At 42.1% G+C, this 19,730-nt stretch overlaps 2 protein-coding genes across 2 annotated transcripts; both read right to left on the bottom strand.

The window, feature by feature from the left end:
- Positions 1 to 2,150: 2,150 nt before the first annotated feature.
- Positions 2,151 to 3,447, bottom strand: LOC308083857 (uncharacterized protein). Its single transcript, XM_080426265.1, has 3 exons — positions 3,316 to 3,447; positions 3,010 to 3,105; positions 2,151 to 2,890 (listed from the first exon to the last, which is right to left on the bottom strand). The coding sequence occupies exons 1-3, from the start codon at positions 3,352 to 3,354 to the stop codon at positions 2,357 to 2,359; spliced, it is 669 nt and encodes a 222-aa protein (XP_080282391.1). The 5' UTR covers positions 3,355 to 3,447; the 3' UTR covers positions 2,151 to 2,356.
- Positions 3,448 to 7,159: 3,712 nt separating this feature from the next.
- Positions 7,160 to 19,454, bottom strand: notchl (notch receptor, like). The gene is made up of 11 exons (XM_080426808.1): positions 19,228 to 19,454; positions 18,004 to 18,148; positions 17,406 to 17,732; positions 16,151 to 16,371; positions 15,299 to 15,629; positions 12,881 to 13,041; positions 12,104 to 12,165; positions 11,217 to 11,346; positions 9,727 to 9,824; positions 8,624 to 8,955; positions 7,160 to 8,064 (listed from the first exon to the last, which is right to left on the bottom strand). Exons 1-11 carry the CDS (start codon positions 19,277 to 19,279, stop codon positions 7,557 to 7,559), a joined length of 2,367 nt encoding a protein of 788 aa, XP_080282934.1. The 5' UTR covers positions 19,280 to 19,454; the 3' UTR covers positions 7,160 to 7,556.
- Between the last annotated feature and the right edge of the window lie 276 nt (positions 19,455 to 19,730).

Here is a 19,730-nt window from a genome sequence, read left to right as displayed (position 1 = left end):
TAAAATTATGTTTTTTTTTTCTTTTTTAATTTTTAAGGTCAAGGCCCGGTGGGGTAAAGTTATCAACGTCAGCTATATTATATGATTAGCCTACCTATTGGAATTGATAAGAAATTGGAGGGGGGCTTGGGTTTGAACTTTGAAGTGCATGGACTCCCACGTTACCAACACACTACACTTAAGTTATGTCACACTTACATTTGACATGCAAAATGAGTCCTGTCCTGTGGCTGAATATAGCGCACGACGTGGTGTCGTTGTAAAATGCAGGTTTTGCCATGACTGGCACGTGTTGGACAGAGGTGTGAGCGTTCCCACACACTTCCCTCTTCCTCACACACTTCCCTTAAGTTAGCTTTGTTCCACAGATTGTCAGAGGTATTGAACATGTAAGCAACATAAAAAAGAGTGTCCTAAATCAACCGTGTAAAGTTTAATTTAAAATATAATAAAACTTGGTCACTAAATACATTTAGGCTACCTCAGGTAACGATTGCCTGTTGATTGTAGTTTAATTCAATTGTCTGTAGATTACGACAGATGTACTGGTGCATGTGTTGTTTTGTGTTAGAACACGTATACGGGTCATTATTGGTAGGTGAAGCGTGTGCCTTGACAAACCTTAGTTTTTGTGATCAATCCGCTTTGGCGAGAGTTATAGGCCTGCTAGGCCTATAACACTTTATTGTTATAGGCCTACTACTAGGCCTATAACAATAAAGTGTAGCCTAATGGTCTTTCTTCGGCTGAAACGGACAAACGGTCCAATTTAATGACATGGGATCAAGTCCACCAACTCTTTCCCAAGGGGAAAGAGGGAAGTAATTTGCACTTTATTACCTGTTAGAATTGATACATTGTTGCAAAGTCTGCCTCACGTTCCCACGCGCACACGTTAACATCTGAGAGATGCAAATTGGTTATATGACTGCTGCCACAAAATACCCGGCCTGTCATTACGTTCGGGCCACCAGGCAGGCGGAAAGCAGCAATTTGTGCCGACATTTCGTTAAATTTATCAAATCAAAAAAGAAATATCTTTGTATTTTGCTAATTTATACTGCACCAAGCAACACATTGTTCCAACATTTCATTAGTATGCGTAATTTACAGACCAATATAGCTTATTTTCTCTCACTAGAAGATAGGCCTGCTCCAGCATGGCTTGGCTACGTCTGGTCTGAGTGTTCAGCCCACAGCCTGCACTGTCTCAAAACCATTAAACATATAGCCTAATTAGTGATGGAGTAATAATGTGTTATATATGTATTATAAAAGTAAATTCTACACAGGATTATCTATAGATTGTTCATCATGGATGCCTGAAGTTGCACGGCACCAATTGGAGCTCCACTGCAGCCTATGATACCTGCAAACGTAGCCTACTGTACAATCATTGACCATGTTGTCAATTAATTAATTAATTCTAACATAAACATTTTACCCGTTTTATGTTTAGCCTATATATAATCCCCTCATTGGTCATCTTTGGATCATGTATTTTAATGTGTGCCTTGTTGTCGTATTATTCAGTGGCACAAAATGAATGCAATATGTCAAATGTATGCGTTTAAAAATGTATGCGTAAATTGCGTAATATGCGTAAGGAGATGACTATGGGTACATATTGAAACAATACTGCTGACATAAAGGAGTGGTCCGGTGGCTTCCTAGCGAGACATGCGACATATGGATTAAATAGGGCAAACAAATGTATAATTCTCTAGGTAGGCCTATAAACAAATTCAATTTGATTTCTGTATTTCAATTCAGGGAAATGTCTAATTGTTTGTTCCATTTCTTTATCATGCATCCTCTTTGGATGTCCCTTTATGTGTTTATTTTGCACTCCAACGCTATGTCATAATGTTTTATGGAAAAGCACTTTGAATTCCCTTGTTGTTTAAATGCTTTATACATAAACGTGCCATGCCTTAATTGGAGAAAATGGCGGTGGACAACAGGACAAGTGTGAAAGCACGAGCTAACTTGAGCCATTGAAAGACACGTGCCTGCAAGCAACAGTCAACAAACAGGGTGCAAATAGTCTATTAAACTAACTAAATAAATTAATAAATAACACAATTTTGATTATGATTCTTTCATTTTTCATACAAAGGTAAAAATATAATAAATTAATAATGTGCAAACCTGATTACATAAGTGGGCTGTTGTATGTCGTGTTCAAATGGCGTCATCAATATTTACAGTATTTACAATAGAATTGTCAGAATGACGGGGATCAATGTTCACAACATTACATAAAAACATCCTTAAGTTAGTGTCAGGAATAAAGCATGTTGCATCCACGCATTCATCAGCAGTACTGTCAGTAAATGTCCAGCTGGTTCTGTATTCATGGCCAAGGCCTCCACGGTGACCGGCTGTCTGGGAGGCTCTGAGATTGGCTCTCTTTGCTCGCTGTAATTCTCTGCACCCTGAGGACCTCAGGTTGATTTGGACTCTGAAGCTGTCGGGAGACTTTAGAATACCCACGTTGAAGTTGAACTCGTCGGGAAAGAGCCAATGTTCTCATTTTGAGCGCAATCCGCTGTCCGTGTATGGAGGTCTGTGTGGAGATCTGCAAGTTAAAGGACGATGGCTTCATGTGTGTTAGAGAGCCGGCTGTAGCATCCATGCGCACGGAGACAGAACGGGCCAAACGAGGAGCGAAAGAGGCATCCAGTGCTTCTCCCAGCCTCTCCCCTTCCCCTTGAGGTCCCAGGAACTGGGTTGCTCTCTGCAGGCACTCCGAAAAACCATCTTGGAAGGAATGTTGCCGTCCTCCTCCACCTTCAGCTTTATTTCTGTCCCAGTCAGTGGCATTTTGTAGGAAGAGGACCGTGTGTTCCAGAATCTCAGCTTTCTCCTCTCTGCGCTGAGTCTCACCCTGTAAGAAAAACGGTGACAGCCAGGTTAATACAACATCCAAAGTGCTGCCTAACTCTATATGCCCAATCACTCACTATAAGGGTCACAATATGGTCTGAGACTGAGTGAGATATTTACCTGTTGTGGTGGATCCTGCGACAAAAGGGTCCGCAGACTTTCAATGCTGCGGTTCATTCTCTCCCTGCGACGCCTCTCTGTTTGAATCTTGAGGAGCTGGAAGAGTCAAACGAAACGAGATGGTGTTAGGAGGTTAGTCTACAGTCTGTCAAAATACAATTTTAAGCATTGTTTAGCTTAGACCTACTAGGGAGGGAGGCTGGTTTCAAGAAATAATTCCCAATCAGGGTTGCATAGGTTTTCACTGACAGTCTATTTCTATATCTATTTATAATAGGCTATATTAAAATAGATTGCACCACCTACCTTTCTGTTGATTTTTGGATCATCTTCGTAGAGTTTCATCTTGGAGATCCAGAAATCAAAAATGGAAAAAGATATACAATGGTATGATAGCAGATGTCCGATGTGATGTCCGTTTGCTTAGTTTCAATCCTGTGGGCAATGCTGTTGTGTCAGTGTGACCTACGAAGCAAGAGCACTGACGGCTTTTATGCCCTGGGTGGGCCGTGGGCGAGGCGCTCAGTGACTCAGCTGACTCCTCCTACCAGTGGTGTGAAGTAACGAAGTACATTTACTCAAGTAGTTACTGTACTTGTCAAATTTGAGGAATAATTTACTTTACTGGAGAATTTTCAATACTTTTACTTCTACTCAACTATCTCATAGGTGAATATTATACTTTTACTCCACTAATTATTTGAAAAACTTTTGTAGTTACTTTGAAAGATCACCCACTTCAGCCCTATATATTTAGGCCATTTGAAAATAGCCGATCTACAAGCTCACAACAACACATTGTGAGTTTGTAGATCGGCTATTTAAAAAAGATTTGTATTCATTTTATACATTTGAAAACTTGTGAATGGGACATTCTGCATAAGTAGCCTATATTTTGATACCAATACGTTTGTACTTTTACTCAAGTAGGCTACATTTTTTATTCCGGACTTTTACTTGTAACAGAGTAGCCTACTTCTACTAACAACACGCGTCAACACGCATGCAGCTCGAAGATGAGCTCATCACTTTATTGTCACCTCACACACACAGGTTTACAGGTGTAAATAAGTGGGTGGAATTATTTTGCCTTCAAGCTCCCATCATTTGTCATTTTCAAGAGAGGGAAGAATCGAGATACAACGAAAGAAGGAAAACATTTTTATTCCTGATAAGCTATGAGTAGAGTAGAGGTGCGTTTCAATTATTTTTTACATTCGTAAAAACACGTGTAGGCCTATGCTATAGGCTGCCATAGGATTCACTGATTATCGAATCCTTTTTCGTGCCGAATTTACGCGCAAGAATATTTTCAAAGGCACACTTTGGTGTCACGCGCGATTGAGTTTCATATAGCACAAACCCCCTCTCAGCACTCCCAGCCTCTGAGACTGGTGACATGCATCATGAATATTGCATTGATCCACGCGTGGTGCATGCCGCAGGTGTGAACTGCATGCTTAGCTTAATGTTAAAACCCTCACTTGTAAAGTGCGATCCTTAAGCGAAAGAGATGTCTGCCAGAATGGCCAGATGCGAAACATAGAGATAATTTTGGGACAAAGGCTGTCAAAGCATAAGTGTGACGACCTTTAAAGGGGGTCTGTAAGTCATATTTTTGGAAACGTGTGTTTGGGTTTTTAAGTGGAAACTATAGGCTATTAGTGGCTTCCACTTCATTGTGAAAAATCAATTAGCCTAGTTTTTTAGTTCATTTAGTATATTTAACCAAAATATTCACTTACAGCACCGTTAAAAGATCAATGTGAAGCCGAATATGAACCATATTATACGTGGCAATAATTATCTTTGAAATGCTATATAGTGACAAGAAAATCCAAGGGGCATCTTCTTCAGTCAGTTATTTTACGCACGGCAGTGTGCTAAATTAGCCTTGACTAAAATGCAAATGAGCCTTGGTTTTGCATTTTATTGTCCAGTGCGCGTGGGAAGCAGTGTGCTTTTAAACGTATCAATTCTAACAGGTAACAAGTGAGAACAGAACGTCTGCAACACGTTGTTACCGTGAGAACGAGCTGTAAACCTTTCTCCCACCTATTAGGCTATAACAGTAACAGGGAGACCTTAGGCCTAAATTAACCCAATAAAACAGCGCACATTTAAATTCCTGCATTGTTGTTTATTGAAACGTTTTCAGCAGCGGACAGTAGGCTCTGTTCTGTATCAACTCAATTGCACGCTTTTTCCCGTCGTAAGACAGTGGAACAAGCAAACCATTTGGGCTACGATGTTAAGTTACAGAAACGATAGGCAAAGCTCAAAACACAAATTAGGCTATTTAATGAACTTTGTTCCTTCCTGTTGGAATTGGACTGTGTAGGCCTATATTCAAACAGGCTATTTCCGTGGCAAGAACATTAAACAGCAAATTTGAACTCGAAATGTAGGCCTAGTATTAAGCTAAAGGTGATATTTCTGTTTGACTGAGTTATTATTCCATGTGTGATATTTATGTCTAATACATTCAGAAAACAGAAGACGACCTATTACAATAGTATAAGAAGTAGGACAATGGCCAAACGTTGAACAGCTAATATATTGCTCAAAACACCTTTCATCCTCTGCCCCCATATGTTGGCCATGCAGAACTAATGAACACACAGGTGTTAACAACAACACTCATAGGTGTTGGCGCACGAGCCACTGCTCGCCAGTGAAGAGGCTCGTGTCTTGTTGACACCTTTCAAACGCGTGCCAACCAGACAGTGCATATATTGCCTTAATGCATTTACTACACACATACTATCCACTCAACCCGATCTCACTCAACTTAGACCCACTACTAGACCATTCATTTAAGATAAATGTACGATTCATTCATGTACGACTATGCTTATTTATTTATTTGTCTTTTAAGAGAAAGCGCACACTGACACATTACACACCGAATTTACTATGCCCTAAAGCAAATAGGCACTGACTGGACTACGCCTGTGCATGTATTGAAAATATTTCACACCATTAAGTCATAGTTAACGAAATATTTCTTAAACGAAATTTTTTGGTAGGTTTTCTATAAAGGGACCAGTTATATAACGCATGTCTCACACCTCTGTGCTAATGTATGTGTGAAAGAAAATGACTCAACAACAGAGTGTGAGCGCCACGACAAATGTTTGCCTTGACAATTCACAAATGCCTTCATTTGAGAGCAGGCGCCGCACGGCCGGTGGGAAAGTTCTCCTCCATTTTAATTAGGCTACTCAACAGCAAAGTTCGAAATCTAACACACAATGAGTAAAGATAATTTGGTATGCTTTTTTTCTTACCCAAGAACGTCTCACCTCACCTCTGCTGCCCTAATATTGGTAACACTTGCTCATAAGGGGCCAATTCATCCATGTAATTAACGCTTAATTAATGATTAACTCCTACAACAATTCATAATTAATTAATGTTAATAGTTAAGTCACTATGACTTAACCAACGTTACTATATAATCAGTTAATAAGCCACACATGGGTTTTATGGCCTTTTATGGTTTATGCCCTCATCCTGCCATGATCCTGGGCATAGGAGCCACTGAAAAAAGCTAAAATTAAAAAAGCCCAAATTAATGATGAATTCATGATTAATTAATGTATTAGTTAATCATTAATTAAGCGTTAATTACGTGTATGAATTGACCCCTTATGAGCAAGTGTTATGCTAATATCAACTTTTTTTGTGATATTTCTCCAAATTGGCACAGTAAAATGTTACCATAATGTTACCAGTGATAGAATATGAACTTCTCACATGGTTTGAAAAGAAAAAGTGAACTGATCAACAGCAGAATTTGTTTGGTGAAAGGTCAAAGTTCAGAGAAAATGTATGCATGTTGTTGAGTTGGCATATACCATATATGAAATGAAAGCACTTTGCAAAAAACTTTCGCAGTTCGAAGTCGGTTGGACGGTGGGCGAGTTATGTAAGGGAAAGTCTGTCAGTCAGTCAGTCAGTCAGTCAGACAGACAGACAGACAGACAGACAGACAGACAGACAGACAGTCAGTCAGTCAGTCAGTCAGTCAGTCAGTCAGTCAGTCAGTCAGTCAGTCAGTCAGTCAGTCAGTCAGTCAGTCAGACAGACAGACAGACAGACAGACAGACAGACAGACAGACAGACAGACAGACAGACAGACAGACAGACAGACAGACAGACAGACAGACAGACAGACAGACAGACAGGTTCTGTGAATCTATAGATGTTTGTGTCATATCAAATTGAAATTCTCCAAGACCTGTTAGTAACTGAAAATCCTGACTGTTTAATTTGAGTCATACAATATTTTATTGTATTTATCAGTATGGTTCTTCCACAACAATTAACAATATTTCCTGTACAATGTGACCTGTAATATAAACTTTAAGAAAGCATAATGTTATATACAGTATGCTGATCTATAATATACCTGTATGTACATTTGGTACCAAAAGATTCACACCATGCATGCTTTGGGCCCAACCAAAAGTAAATCACCCTGTGACATTATCACAAGGGAAATAAAATAGCTATTTTATTTAAGGTTATTTGATTTCCGTCTCCTATAGGGCTGTTTGTGTAGAGTCAGCGGTGATGTTGTTCAGTCTCTCAGATCTGGGTTTCTGCTCAGAATGAGCTGCCATTGGCTCAGTTCTGATGGGATTGTCACTATTATCTACATGTTGTTGACGCTCTGACTGAGTGGGAGCTTCTGGGGGAGGGTAAACAATAGCTCTTTCTATAGACTCATTAGCTGCTTTATCTGTCACAATAACGTAATTGGGCTCAGGCTGATAGCCACTGGAGCGACGCTGCAATGCATGTTGTGTACAAGAAAAGGAACGCTGGCGGGGAGCCGGCTGGGGTGATAGGAAGTGAGGTGTTGCTGCCCTGAGGACTTCCTGCGGCCTCTCTCGGTCCTCATCCTCTGAGGTCACTTCCTGTAAGGTGCTTATTGGTCTAGGTGAATGACCCATGACCCTTGGAGGGACCAACGCTGTTGCTGATTGGTTGAGCTGTGGACGCCAGTTCTGTGGGGAGGGGTACTGCCCCCTGCCCATTGACCAGTCACTGAAAAGACAAGAGGGAAATTCCAGCACAAATTTGGAATGTAATCCAAATATTTTGCATACGTTTTAGGTACATAATATTGGAAAATCGATGACTTTCTGGAATTCAAGAGTGCAAATGAAACCCTCTCACTTTCTCATCATAATTTGAATGTTAACACTTATCTGGATTCTGGACCCTATACTTTGAACAATAATTGGTGCATATCATCGCTGTCAGGCAAAGACCTTGTATATCCATATTTGAAAATGTCTATGTTTTTCTAGTAAATAGATGCCTTACTTCGTTGTACAAGAATGTCGCACAAAAGTAGGAAACATATATACAAGCTCACAACACATCGTGGCATGACTTGTTGTGAGCTTGTAGATTTGGCTATTTTTGTGGATTTTATAAATATTGAACCAATGAAAAGTATTAACAAGAGCTTGAGACTAAATAATAACTACATTGGATTTAAACACATGGTTCTTTGTTCTATTTCCTGAAAAAATAACCGTTTTGGACATACAAGGCTTTCCAGCCAACAGCGATGATATCCTGGATCTGGAAGGCTCACCTCTGTGGTGGTGGGGTCATGTCTCGGTGGCCTATGACCCCAGAGAAGGAGGCACTTCTCCCAGGCAGACCCGGTGATCCCACCCATGAAGAATACATCAGAGCACGCTCCTCCCACAGCATGTCATTGGCTGGCTCCACTGGAACAGGCCCTCGCTGAGCTCTGTGAGCTAACAGCAGCTCCATGACCTGGTGGTGCATGCTCTCACGGGCCACATCAAGGGGGCGACGCCCCCTCCGGTCATGAAGGTCTACATCGGCACCGTTGAGCAGGAGCAACCTAGCGGTATCGTAGCAGCCATGGAGGGCAGAGAGGAACAGAGGAGTCTCACCCTAAAAGAGCGGGATCATAACCATAAACAACCTTGTGACCATTTAGTGGAAGATCAAACTTAAAGGGACACTATCAAAATGCTCAATATTATCTCTATTTGTTGCAGGCCTGAAATGTCACCAAATGTCACCAAAGTTCTGATGAAAAGTTTACCCCAGTGATGTCACTGGCGTAAAATCAGGTGTGAAAATACAACCTACTGCGATCTTGACCTCAAAAAGCTGTGCTCACAAACTAGCCTGGTTCCAGACAAATCTGCCATTGCAAAAAATAATGATTTGCCCTTGGCAGATTAGGTCTGGCCCCTCTCAATAGAGATTTAATTTCTCTCCCTCCGAAGTTGTGAGGGACCAATCAGAGCCCAGTATGCAAATATGCGGCGGGTTTATCACCAGCGGCATTTTCTTTATTTGCCCCTCGGAAATGCAGGTTCCACACAGAGATTCCAGACTAATATCTACGCAGTGATATTAGTCTGGCCATGCCAGGCTACTTCACAAACTGCATCGTGGGAAATGTAGGAACACCGAAAAAGACCAAAACAGACAGAAAGGGGTATTTTGGGTCATGATTTGCATGATAGTGTCCCTCCAAAGCATCCTATGAGTGTTTGGAAATTGGAAATTGAACGCTCTACACACTGACTTACTGATGAAAATGAATTGCATTATGCCATAGAAATAAAAGCGGCTGCAACAATTGAGTCACATATCTCAAATTTCTTGTCCTGCCATAATCCTGTCATAGAAAAACCAACGTTAATATCCTACCTTGTTGTCTTGCAGGTCCACAACCGACCCATAGCGAATGAGGGTTCGTGTCAGGGAGAGGTGGTTTACTGAGCATGCCCAGTGCAGAGCGGACCTCCCTGGGACAGAGAGAGTGCATTCAGAGTGTGGGGGGTGAGGGGGGGAGGAAGGGAGGGAGGTAGTCAGCTAGTAAACAAACATTACATAACAGAGTCAAAGCCCAGGGGTGAGGAGAGGGAGAAAGGAGAGATTTGCTTCAGTCTGAGAGAGAGAGAAACAGAAAGAGATGAGAGGAAATGAAGGAGAGAATATGCAAAAAAAACAAATGAAGACAGAGATAGATAGATGATGTCAGGAAGAGAGAGGTAGCAAGAGGGAAATACATCATCAGTGAGAAAGATAGTAAGTCAGATAAATAAATAAATAAAATAAATAAATATGAAGATTGCAAGACCAAGAAAGAGAGAGAGAGAGAGAGAGAGAGAGAGAGAGAGAGAGAGAGAGAGAGAGAGAGAGAGAGAGAGAGAGAGAGAGAGAGAGAGAGAGAGAGAGAGAGAGAGAGAGAGAGAGAGAGAGAGAGAGAGCCTGAACAAAGAAGAGACAAACAACAAGGTTAATATGTCCATCCACCCATGCCTGGACACTAGAACACATTAACTTTGCTCTGAGTCAGAGGGGGGCAGCAGGGGGACTGGAGAGAGAGAGAGAGAGAGAGAGAGAGAGAGAGAGAGAGGAGAGAGAGAGAGAGAGAGAGAGAGAGAGAGAGAGAGAGAGAGAGAGAGAGAAAGAGGAGAGGGAGAGAAGGGAAATGATCAGAATAGGAGAGAAGGGACACAAAAAAAAGGACGTGAGAGACACGGGGTAAGTTACACCGGTTTACTCAACCCCTCTGTGTGCAGGTACATGTGTGGCAAAATGAATATATATAATATGATGCTAATAAAGCATTATACCATGACATTGGCTATATACCATAGTAAGTAGTACTAAGTAGAGTTTTAAAGCACCACTATTAAATTGGTCAGATCATGTGTTTGTCAGATCATGTGTTTGAAGATGTGTTTAACCTGTAGAACCAGACAATTCATATAAGCAGCTTAAAGCAGTTTAATCACACATAAAAATTATATACAAAAGCAAGGCAACCTAGAACTGTGCACAGTTGAGCTGCAGCACCCTCTGGTGGACAAATGTGTGGACAGAGTGACAGTGACTAACAGTCTGTCTGTCACTGTCACTCTGACCAACTGTCTGTCTAACTAACTGTCAACAGGCTCAAATATGGAAATGAGACCGAAATGAGACCTCATTACCATAGTTGAAACACTAGTTGAAACACATTTTAAGGACGGTACAGACTACAGACACAAAGGTTCTTCATTCCATTATTAATACAATAAATGTGTTTAATGTTTCTATCATTGATCATCTACAATGAATCATGTTTCTAGTCATTCAGTAGAATTACTCTAAGATCACTGACTCATTGAGACAGTGAGTTTGTACTGTACCAGTGTGGTCTGTGTTGTTGACAGGCACTCCTGCTCGTAACAGCTCCAGCACCACTCTGTCCAGCCCACTACGGACCGCTCGGATCAGAACCACCGAACCATCCGGACCGCACCACTGCACCGGGGCCGTCTGTCAACGAAGCACAGCGATGATTAATCCATGGTTACACTAAATGCATGCACGTCTATCAAAGTAACACTGTCTCGTCAGTCGTCATTTCAAATTAATTTCATTTGTAAGCACTTTTTTAACACTGGATTTGAGCTAAATGTAAAAGGGTACATAAAAAAAATTAAACTGTCGAGGTGTGGGGCTAGATCTTGTGTGTGTTTATTCGCGTGCTACTGAAAATGATATCAAAATGATATGTATTTGGCAGCGGGACCCCCATCTCAAAATATGTTGTTCCATGGACCCCCAGAAGCAAAGATTTGAGTTACAAATGTTCGCTATATTCAAAGGTTTGCACAAATCTTTCACAATTTTTCAAAAATAGCAGATCTACAAGCTCATAGCGTGGCACTCGTTGCCACGCTATGAGCTTGTAGATCTTTGGCTTTTGAATAGCCAAAGTATAAAAGGTTAAAGTGGTTAAAATTATTGTGATGCTTTATTAACACATCTTGCTCCCCTGGAACCCCCCCCAAGGGCCCCTGGGGGTCCCCCGGACCACTTTGAGAACCAATAGTCTACACCCTCCCTAAGACCAAATATTTGGGGTTGGCAGGGACTATATATACATGGGGGGGGGGGAATTGGCAATGACTAAATAGAGGAGAAAAAAATTAAAAACAAGTTGATTAAAGTTTTAGTCTCCTTCACTACAGAGAAGGAGACGAGAGGAAAATAAGTTCTGGTTCCTGTGCAAGAAGAGGATGATACGTACCTGCTGTGGAGGACTGAGAAGAGGAGGAGGGACGGCGCTCCTCTCCCATCCTCTTGGTGGAGCTGAGGAAGAACAACAGTCAGTTATGTCTTAAGGTACATTTATAATTGAGTAATTTCAAGACGGATCTGAAGAGGCAAAGGCAGGTTATAGACATTATTACCAAATATCCAGGCTTCATTTATAAAAGGACTGAGGGGGAGAGAGCGAGACCTGATTGGACAGCTGCTTTATCTTCCCCTAGGGACAATACGGCAGCTGGCCGATCAATATAAGCACGCCACTGTGTGCTGAACATGTGTATCACCACCATGTCAAATAGTGACAAAACTCTGGGGAGTCTGGGTGTATATATAGGTAAACTACTTACCCACCACCACATAATTGTTTCCCAGCAGCGGTTGAAAGTTGCGATATATTGATTATTGCTTAAATCTAAAATATTGGATGTGGAATAAACTGAATGTTGAGATATTCGCTGTACAGACTAGTGTCTATGGTGTTTTCCACTTTTCTTTTGCACTGGTCCTGCTACTGTCTCAAATGATATACAGTATATTAGCATACAGTACTGTAAGGACAGTCAGTTGTCAATGTTTCTGCACAGATTTCTGTACATTTATTGAACTGAAGCCAGAGAGTACCCAGGTACTTTCCTTATGATGTATATCACGGAGACTATACAGTGACAGTATGTGGCCTTTCAGCTGCTTTCCCTCATTTGTATATATGGGCACAGTCAAGGAATAACACAGAAAAACCAGGACGTTTCCTTACGTTGCATCGACCTATGGGGCTGCGAGTGGCCAGATCGGAAGTGTTTCTGCTCCTGGATCCTGTGGTCACGGATGGACGCATCCTCTTGACGTCTTATGTCCTCCATTGAACTCTGTGTGAAGTCTGTGTCACTTCCTATATCCAGGTCCCTTTTCAGAGGTCTAAAATTGGTGCAAGGTCATATCAAAATAGAAGCCTGGTTGGGAATGGTTGTTAATTTGTCAATGGTTAGGGCAGTGGTAACTGAACCACATTAACGCTGGCGTCCCTATTTTTGGCATGACATTATGGGCCATAATGGTCAAAAATAGGCAGCACTTTTCAAAAATAGCACATGTTACGATGCTACAGTACGTGTTGTGAGCTTGCTATTCATTGTACGACAAAGTATAAGTGATTAAAAGTTAAAGAAGAGGGCCACAAATGTGTTGATTTGAATCGCTAGACTGTCTCCTTGAAAAGCTAGGCAATAGGCATGGGAAAAAAAAGCTAGGCCAAACGTTCTCCTTTCTCAAGGACTATTGTCTGAGTGTCTCAATGTTCTCACTGCTTCACACATGTCTGCCTGAGGGAGGCACCGATGTGTGATACTACTTGTATTCAGCTGCAGCTACTACTGTAGGTGTGAATATCTGAAACTGTATGAATATGAAACTCTGCTGAAAACGTTTCCCCGTTTAAAAAAAGTTTAAAAGTCCATGTACAATAAAAAATAGTAACATTCAGTGGGAGCTTTTATAAAGGGAAGAACTACACAGCCCAATAGTTGAAACCATTATAGGCCTATGACTGAGGCATATATCCGTCCTTAATGACATCATTGTTTTAATAGACTAAACATCCTCTCAAGTCCTCCCAAACAATGGAGGGCTGTCATAATATTCAGACATTGGGTACTAATGGAGAAGTGAAGCATACACCACCTCATCATGGTGGACACATTGAGAGCAGAAGGACACAAAGTTACTGAACCTTCCTCTCTGACAAAACAAACAAACAATCCACTAGGAAGTTAAAATAAATGGTCAAATGTGAAAATGCCGATTAGCAGACGCTCATATCCAGAGCAACACACAACTATGAGATTAAAGGAGAAGACCACTCATTTTCAACTTTAAAGACATAGTTCAATAACTATGTCTTTAATACACCTTAGAGCTGTTGTGTGGAAATAAGAAAAAAGTCCCCCCCCTTCTGTGTTGCCTAGAAAAGGATAATTGATTGAGGTCATGTGATCAGTGACATACGCAGGGTGTACTTTTGGCTCCGCCCCCTCAGCCAAAAGTACACCCTGCGTATGTCACTGATCACATGACCTCAATCAATTATCCAGTTCTAGGCAACATAGGGGGGGGGGACTTTTTTCTTCTTCTTCTCCACACAACAGCTCTAAGGTGTATTAAAGACATAGTTCAATGTTGAAAATGAGTGGTCTTCACCTTTAAGTAAACAGAATGGTAATCTCTCAAGAACAGATCCATAGCTGCACTTAGATCTGTCGGGAGCCGTTTTGACAACCCATGCACATTGGCTACAAGTGGGTGTGCCTTCAGATCAGGAAGCAGGCCGCGCTTTACCCAATCAAATGTAGTGGGCGGGATTTACATGTGTGCGGCTCGCTTCCCACTGGAAACAAACCGAAACTCATTTAACAATAGCGTCCTCGGAGCCGACAAAACCACGGAAAGTTAGTAACATTTTAACTTGCTCTTTCATCATAGAAACAAGTGGGCTTATAACCAAAATGATCCATGTTCTTTGGGAGAAATGGTGTTAGTGGGAATGAAAACATATAGGTGCACCACCGGAAGTGGAGGGCTGAGGGCAGACCAAAACCCCGGTTTCCCGTGAGCATGGGTCCTCCGTACAGCTCCGCCCAGAGTCAAATGGAAAAGTGAAAAACAGCAGAGGGCGCTGTTTTACCTTTTTATTTGACGATGGGTTCCCAGATTGGCAGAATGGTGACATATCCATGCAAACCACTCATCAAACTAAGAGACTAGAGCTACACAATTGCCTAAAATGATAATCCTGACTACTTTGCTTAATGTTGTAATGACAATTATTAATCACACTTATTGGTAGTGATGATTTCTTTCTTTCTTTCTGTCTGTCTGTCTTTCTTTCATTCTTTCTTTCTTTCTTTCTTTTAAACGCTTTTTTAAATGTATTTGTTGCTAATTCTGCTTATCAGTATCAATGACAATATATCAAACGGAATGTAATGGCCTCTGTGATTTTATTGTACCTGTGTGACCCTGGATGGGTGGGGAGGAGGGTTCTATAATGTCCTGGTTACATTAAACTTCATGTAATGGCAAAGAGACGAGGGCAAAGTGCAACAGCCGACCAATTGTTTTGGAATTAATTGCCAAGTTTCACAACTACATAAGTGTGAAACCTAAAGCTTATACCCACCGCATTCGCATGGCGTCCTCCCCCAGCGGCTCCCTGCGTCTCTTCTTCTCGGCTTCCTTGGCTTTCTTCTTTTTCCTCAAACCGCTCCTGTCTTTCTCCCTCCCGCTCCGGACCCGGTGGTCTCGATGGGGCACGTGTTGTGCCCAGGCCTTGGTGCCGCCGTCGTTGTCGGTCACAGTGGACCTGTGTCTCACCCTTTCTCCTCCCCCCTCCCGCTCTGCTCGCCGCCGCCTCACCCTCCTCGTCACCAGGAACACCACGAGGGCCAGGACCAGCGCCAGACCAATCGCCACAGCGATCACAGCCCACAGCCACGCAGGAGTTGCCTGCTCTGTGAGAAGAGGGTTACAAATGTACTATCATCAACATTCATAGAATGCTGAATGTACATTGGTATCTAAGTGACATTATGCATAGTGCACTTTCACATCGTCTCATTACACTATATGACAGATCATATTAAGCTGTGAGTCAGTATGTAAATGTCTGCACATTAAAAAATTAAGCTCTGAAAGTCTGAAAAAACCTGATCACCAAGAACTGAACAAAACCTTAACACTGAGGGCTTTAGTGCATTGAGTAATATTTGGGTTGGACGGAATTCAACAATTGTGCGTGTGACTGTGCAAGAGTATGGGCATGTTAACCCACCTATGTGTGCACAAGTGCACACTCTCTCTCTCTCACACACACACACACACACACACACACACACACACACACACACACACACACACACACACACACACACACACACACACACACACACACACACACACACACACACACACACACACACGCACACGCACGCGCGCAGGACACACTTTGTAATGACAGGACATGTCGGCCTACCTTTGGTTTCCTGTTCCACGTTTTCCTCTTCTCTCCCTCCTATTTCCTCCCTCATACCTCTCACAGCAACGATGGCCTTAAGCTCTGTGAAGGAGGGGAACGACGCAGGCTTCAGTGACATCACAGCTCGCAGGAAGCTGGCCGCCTCGTTAGCGTGGGGGAAACACGTAGAGGGAAGACGGGAGCAAGGCCTGTTGTCCACTTGAAGAAAAAGGAGGGAACTAAAAAAAACAGAGTAAAGGTATAGAGTTAGCATTCGTATTGATGGATGGGTGGTATGTAGAAACATCCAGTGGTGGAAAAAGTACTCAAATGTTTTACTTAAGTAAAAGTATCAATATTGCAATACAGACATACTCTGTTAAGTAAAAGTCCGGAATTCAAAATGTACTTGAGTAAAAGTGCAAACGTATTGCATCAATTGGCATCAATATGTACTTAAGGTACCAAAAGTAGAAAGTACTCATTATGCAGAATGTCCCATTTCAAGTTTTCAAAATGTATAAAAATCTTTAGAAAATAGCAGATCTACAAGCTCACAATGCGTAGCATCACGACGCATTGTGAGCTTGTAGATCGGCTATTTTCAAATGGCCGTAATGTATATAGGGCTGAAGTGGTTAATGTATGTTTTGTTATAATAATCAAAATCTACAAAGTAACTAGTAACTAAAGTTTTCAAATAAATATAGTGGAGTAAAAGTACAATATTTGGATCCGAGATGTAGTGGAGTAGAAGTAAAAGTATTGGAAATTGGAAATACTCCAGTAAAATACAAATACCTCAAAATTGTACTTAAGTAAATGTACTTAGTTACTTTACACCACTGCAAATATCACGTATACTGTAGCACATGAGTCAGTTATATCAGCCCTATAAAGGTCCTTGTCTTGACTGTGTCTTCGAAGCCTGATTCATACTTTGTCGTATGACATGTCGCACGCCGAAAACAGCGATCTACAAGGTCACAATGTGTCGCGGATGCGATGCACTTTGAGCTAGTAGATCAAATTTCAAAATAGCGGTAGATCTGCTATTTTCTATGTGTGACACCATCGTACGATGGAACATAAATTAGCCATGAGTCTGTTTATTCATCATGTTTTTGTTAGTTGAATCATCTATTTTGTTGATCTATGTAGTATATCAGTAAACCTTTTTTTATGTAAAGTAAATCTTATTATATGCCTGCTGAAATGATCGTTTTGACAGTCCCGGTGACCACACGGTATGAACTATAAGCTGAATACTCACCCGTTTGAGTCAGTCGAGGACGCCATGAGGTCGGTGAGCTGCTGGGAATTAAAGGTGAACACGTCCCTGTTGACAGCGAGGGGGGCGGTGCCTCGTAGTTTGAGAGGAGTCCGGAGGAGGACACTGACAGCCCACAGCAGGGAACTATTGGTAAAGGTGCCACGTTGCAGGGGTACGGTGGTGTGAAGGACCAGGGTGCCTTTAGCCCACAGAGTATTCTGGTGCCTGAAGCAGTCACTGCCGTCCCAGCCACAGGGAGCACTGTCACAGCCCTGTTCACAGTGGGAGTTGGCGTAGTGATCACGACAGTACTGAATATGGCCTGGACTGAAGACGGGAGCCGGGGGAGAGAGAGGGGGGGATACAGAGATGTAGAGTAAGAGATATAGAACGTGTGTACGAGCATGTAAGGGCTAGCGATTGATATCATTTGACCTGGCTGAGTGTTAGATCAGCGGTTCTCAAATGTTTTAATTTCAAGGACCCCCATAACTCTCAAGAGTTACAGACCTCACAGGGTCCGTTTGGACAGCCAGGACTACACTTTGAGAACCACTGTATTAGATAATAACTGAATAATAAAGGTGGGGAGCTTTACTTGCAGTGGCCTCTGTCCTTCAGGCAGTCAAAACCATCTCTGAGACACTCGGGTTCCATGCAGTCCCTGTCGCAGGACCCGTCGCCGAACTTGCCCTTGCATTGTCTGTTGGTTGGACACTGGCCCCACGGGTCATTTGGTGCAGCTGTGGAATCAATTACATAAAAAGGAAGTATACTTGAACTGGCAATAAAGCAGAAGTTACAAATAAAATGCAAATAGTCTTTGGATGAATATGTATGTCACAATATATTTGGGATGCTACGATACCCAGTCTTTTACAATGCACCTGTCATCAGCATATGCTAGGTGTTTGTGTGGACAAAATCCAAGCATTACATATGGGTGGGCAAACGACACAGAACCGCAGATCACTGTAGTGATAACTTGACCAATGACATGCAATGCTTTAACCACTTCAACACAATTTTCTAAATTCTTCATTTTTTGGGAATTTTTACTTTTTCAAAAATAGCTGATCATGAAGATCACAATGCATAACAACGTGATGCATTGTGACCTCGTAGATCTGCTGTTTGTTTTTTGGGGGGGGGGGGCTTTACATACGCCAGGGTTAAAGCGATTAATAAGGAAGTTGACTTTAAATCTGACCCACATTTTCAAACTGCATATTGTTTGAAAGCGTTAGCCAGCATCCATAACAATGAAAGCCAAGCCATTTAAAGGTGGGTGCTAACATGAGCCGTTATGGGAACAGGAAATGGGCCTGACACAAACAGGAAGTTTCCAGATGAGGCGAATAGCAACAGGAAATGGAGTGGGCCGGGTTGATAAAGGTTGAAGGTCATCACTGTGGCGATGTGGAATGTGATGGAATAAGACAATGGGGCTTGGCAGGTGTGTACGAGACCATTAAATCATAACGGAGCCTATGAACAATAGAGCTGAAATTAGATGCGTTAAATAGTCTTTCTTATCTCCAAAAGAAAAGCTTACTTTGCTGCAGGCCATGTAGGGGGATCATCGACAGTGATCAAATAACAGAGCCAAGAACAAACAGGCCTGATGGATTTTCCCAAATCAATGTCAGCTTTTAGAAATGCAGCCTATCTTTTCACCGTTATAATTTGTTTAACCCGAGTTTAACCTGATGAGTATGATTAACGAAACAAGGTCCAACTTGTATTGCACACAATAATTCAAATAGCAGGCCTGCTACACTTTTAACAACTAACATGTACTGTGGGTGTGTAGATAGCTCACCTTGATACAGCCTGCTCAAGCCAAGCAGAACAAGTGTCCTTAGAACCAACATCTTTACTCCCCTGGTCACCTGGAGCTCTCTTCTCTCCTCCAAGCAGTACGTGGTCCAGTACAGGTCTTCGGTTCAACTAGAAACCTGGCTCCACTATCCAGAACGTTGTTGTGACTTTAAGGTGTAATCACTCTGGATTCCCTGTGGTTCTGTGAACTGGCAGGACTTGTTGCTGTTCACAATGGAACTGTGTGAACAGTCTTTTCTGACTGTACCCCCATCCCACCTTCTAATACAACCACCCCGCCCACTGTTCACTCATTCTTTTTCAGAAGCCCCTGCGGATATCTGGACAACTTCCTGCCACTGTGTACAGAAGAATAGCAGTGGGCTACTTGCCTATGTGTGCGTGTGTGTGTATGTGTGTGTGTGTGTGTGTGTGTGTGTGTGTGTGTGTGTGTGTGTGTGTGTGTGTGTGTGTGTGTGTGTGTGTGTGTGGCTGTGCCTTGTC

The sequence above is a fragment of the Gymnoscopelus braueri genome (genome assembly GCF_963280865.1).
Source record: "Gymnoscopelus braueri genome assembly, chromosome: 4".
Classification (NCBI taxonomy): domain Eukaryota; kingdom Metazoa; phylum Chordata; class Actinopteri; order Myctophiformes; family Myctophidae; genus Gymnoscopelus; species Gymnoscopelus braueri.
Note: the sequence above shows the minus strand (reverse complement) of the source record. Positions and strands in the feature narration are given on the sequence as shown.

Coding starts and splice junctions, on each gene's coding strand:
- LOC308083857 (XM_080426265.1), bottom strand. CDS start 3,354: ATGAAACTCTACGAAGATGATCCAAAAATCAACAGAAAG. Junction 3,106..3,315: donor ATCCAAAAATCAACAGAAAG/GTAGGTGGTGCA, acceptor TGACTCTTCCAG/CTCCTCAAGATTCAAACAGA. Junction 2,891..3,009: donor CGCAGGATCCACCACAACAG/GTAAATATCTCA, acceptor TTTTTCTTACAG/GGTGAGACTCAGCGCAGAGA.
- notchl (XM_080426808.1), bottom strand. CDS start 19,279: ATGTTGGTTCTAAGGACACTTGTTCTGCTTGGCTTGAGCAGGCTGTAT. Junction 11,347..12,103: donor TTCTCAGTCCTCCACAGCAG/GTACGTATCATC, acceptor CTTCGTTGACAG/ACGGCCCCGGTGCAGTGGTG. Junction 9,825..11,216: donor CAACAACACAGACCACACTG/GTACAGTACAAA, acceptor TCTCTGTCCCAG/GGAGGTCCGCTCTGCACTGG.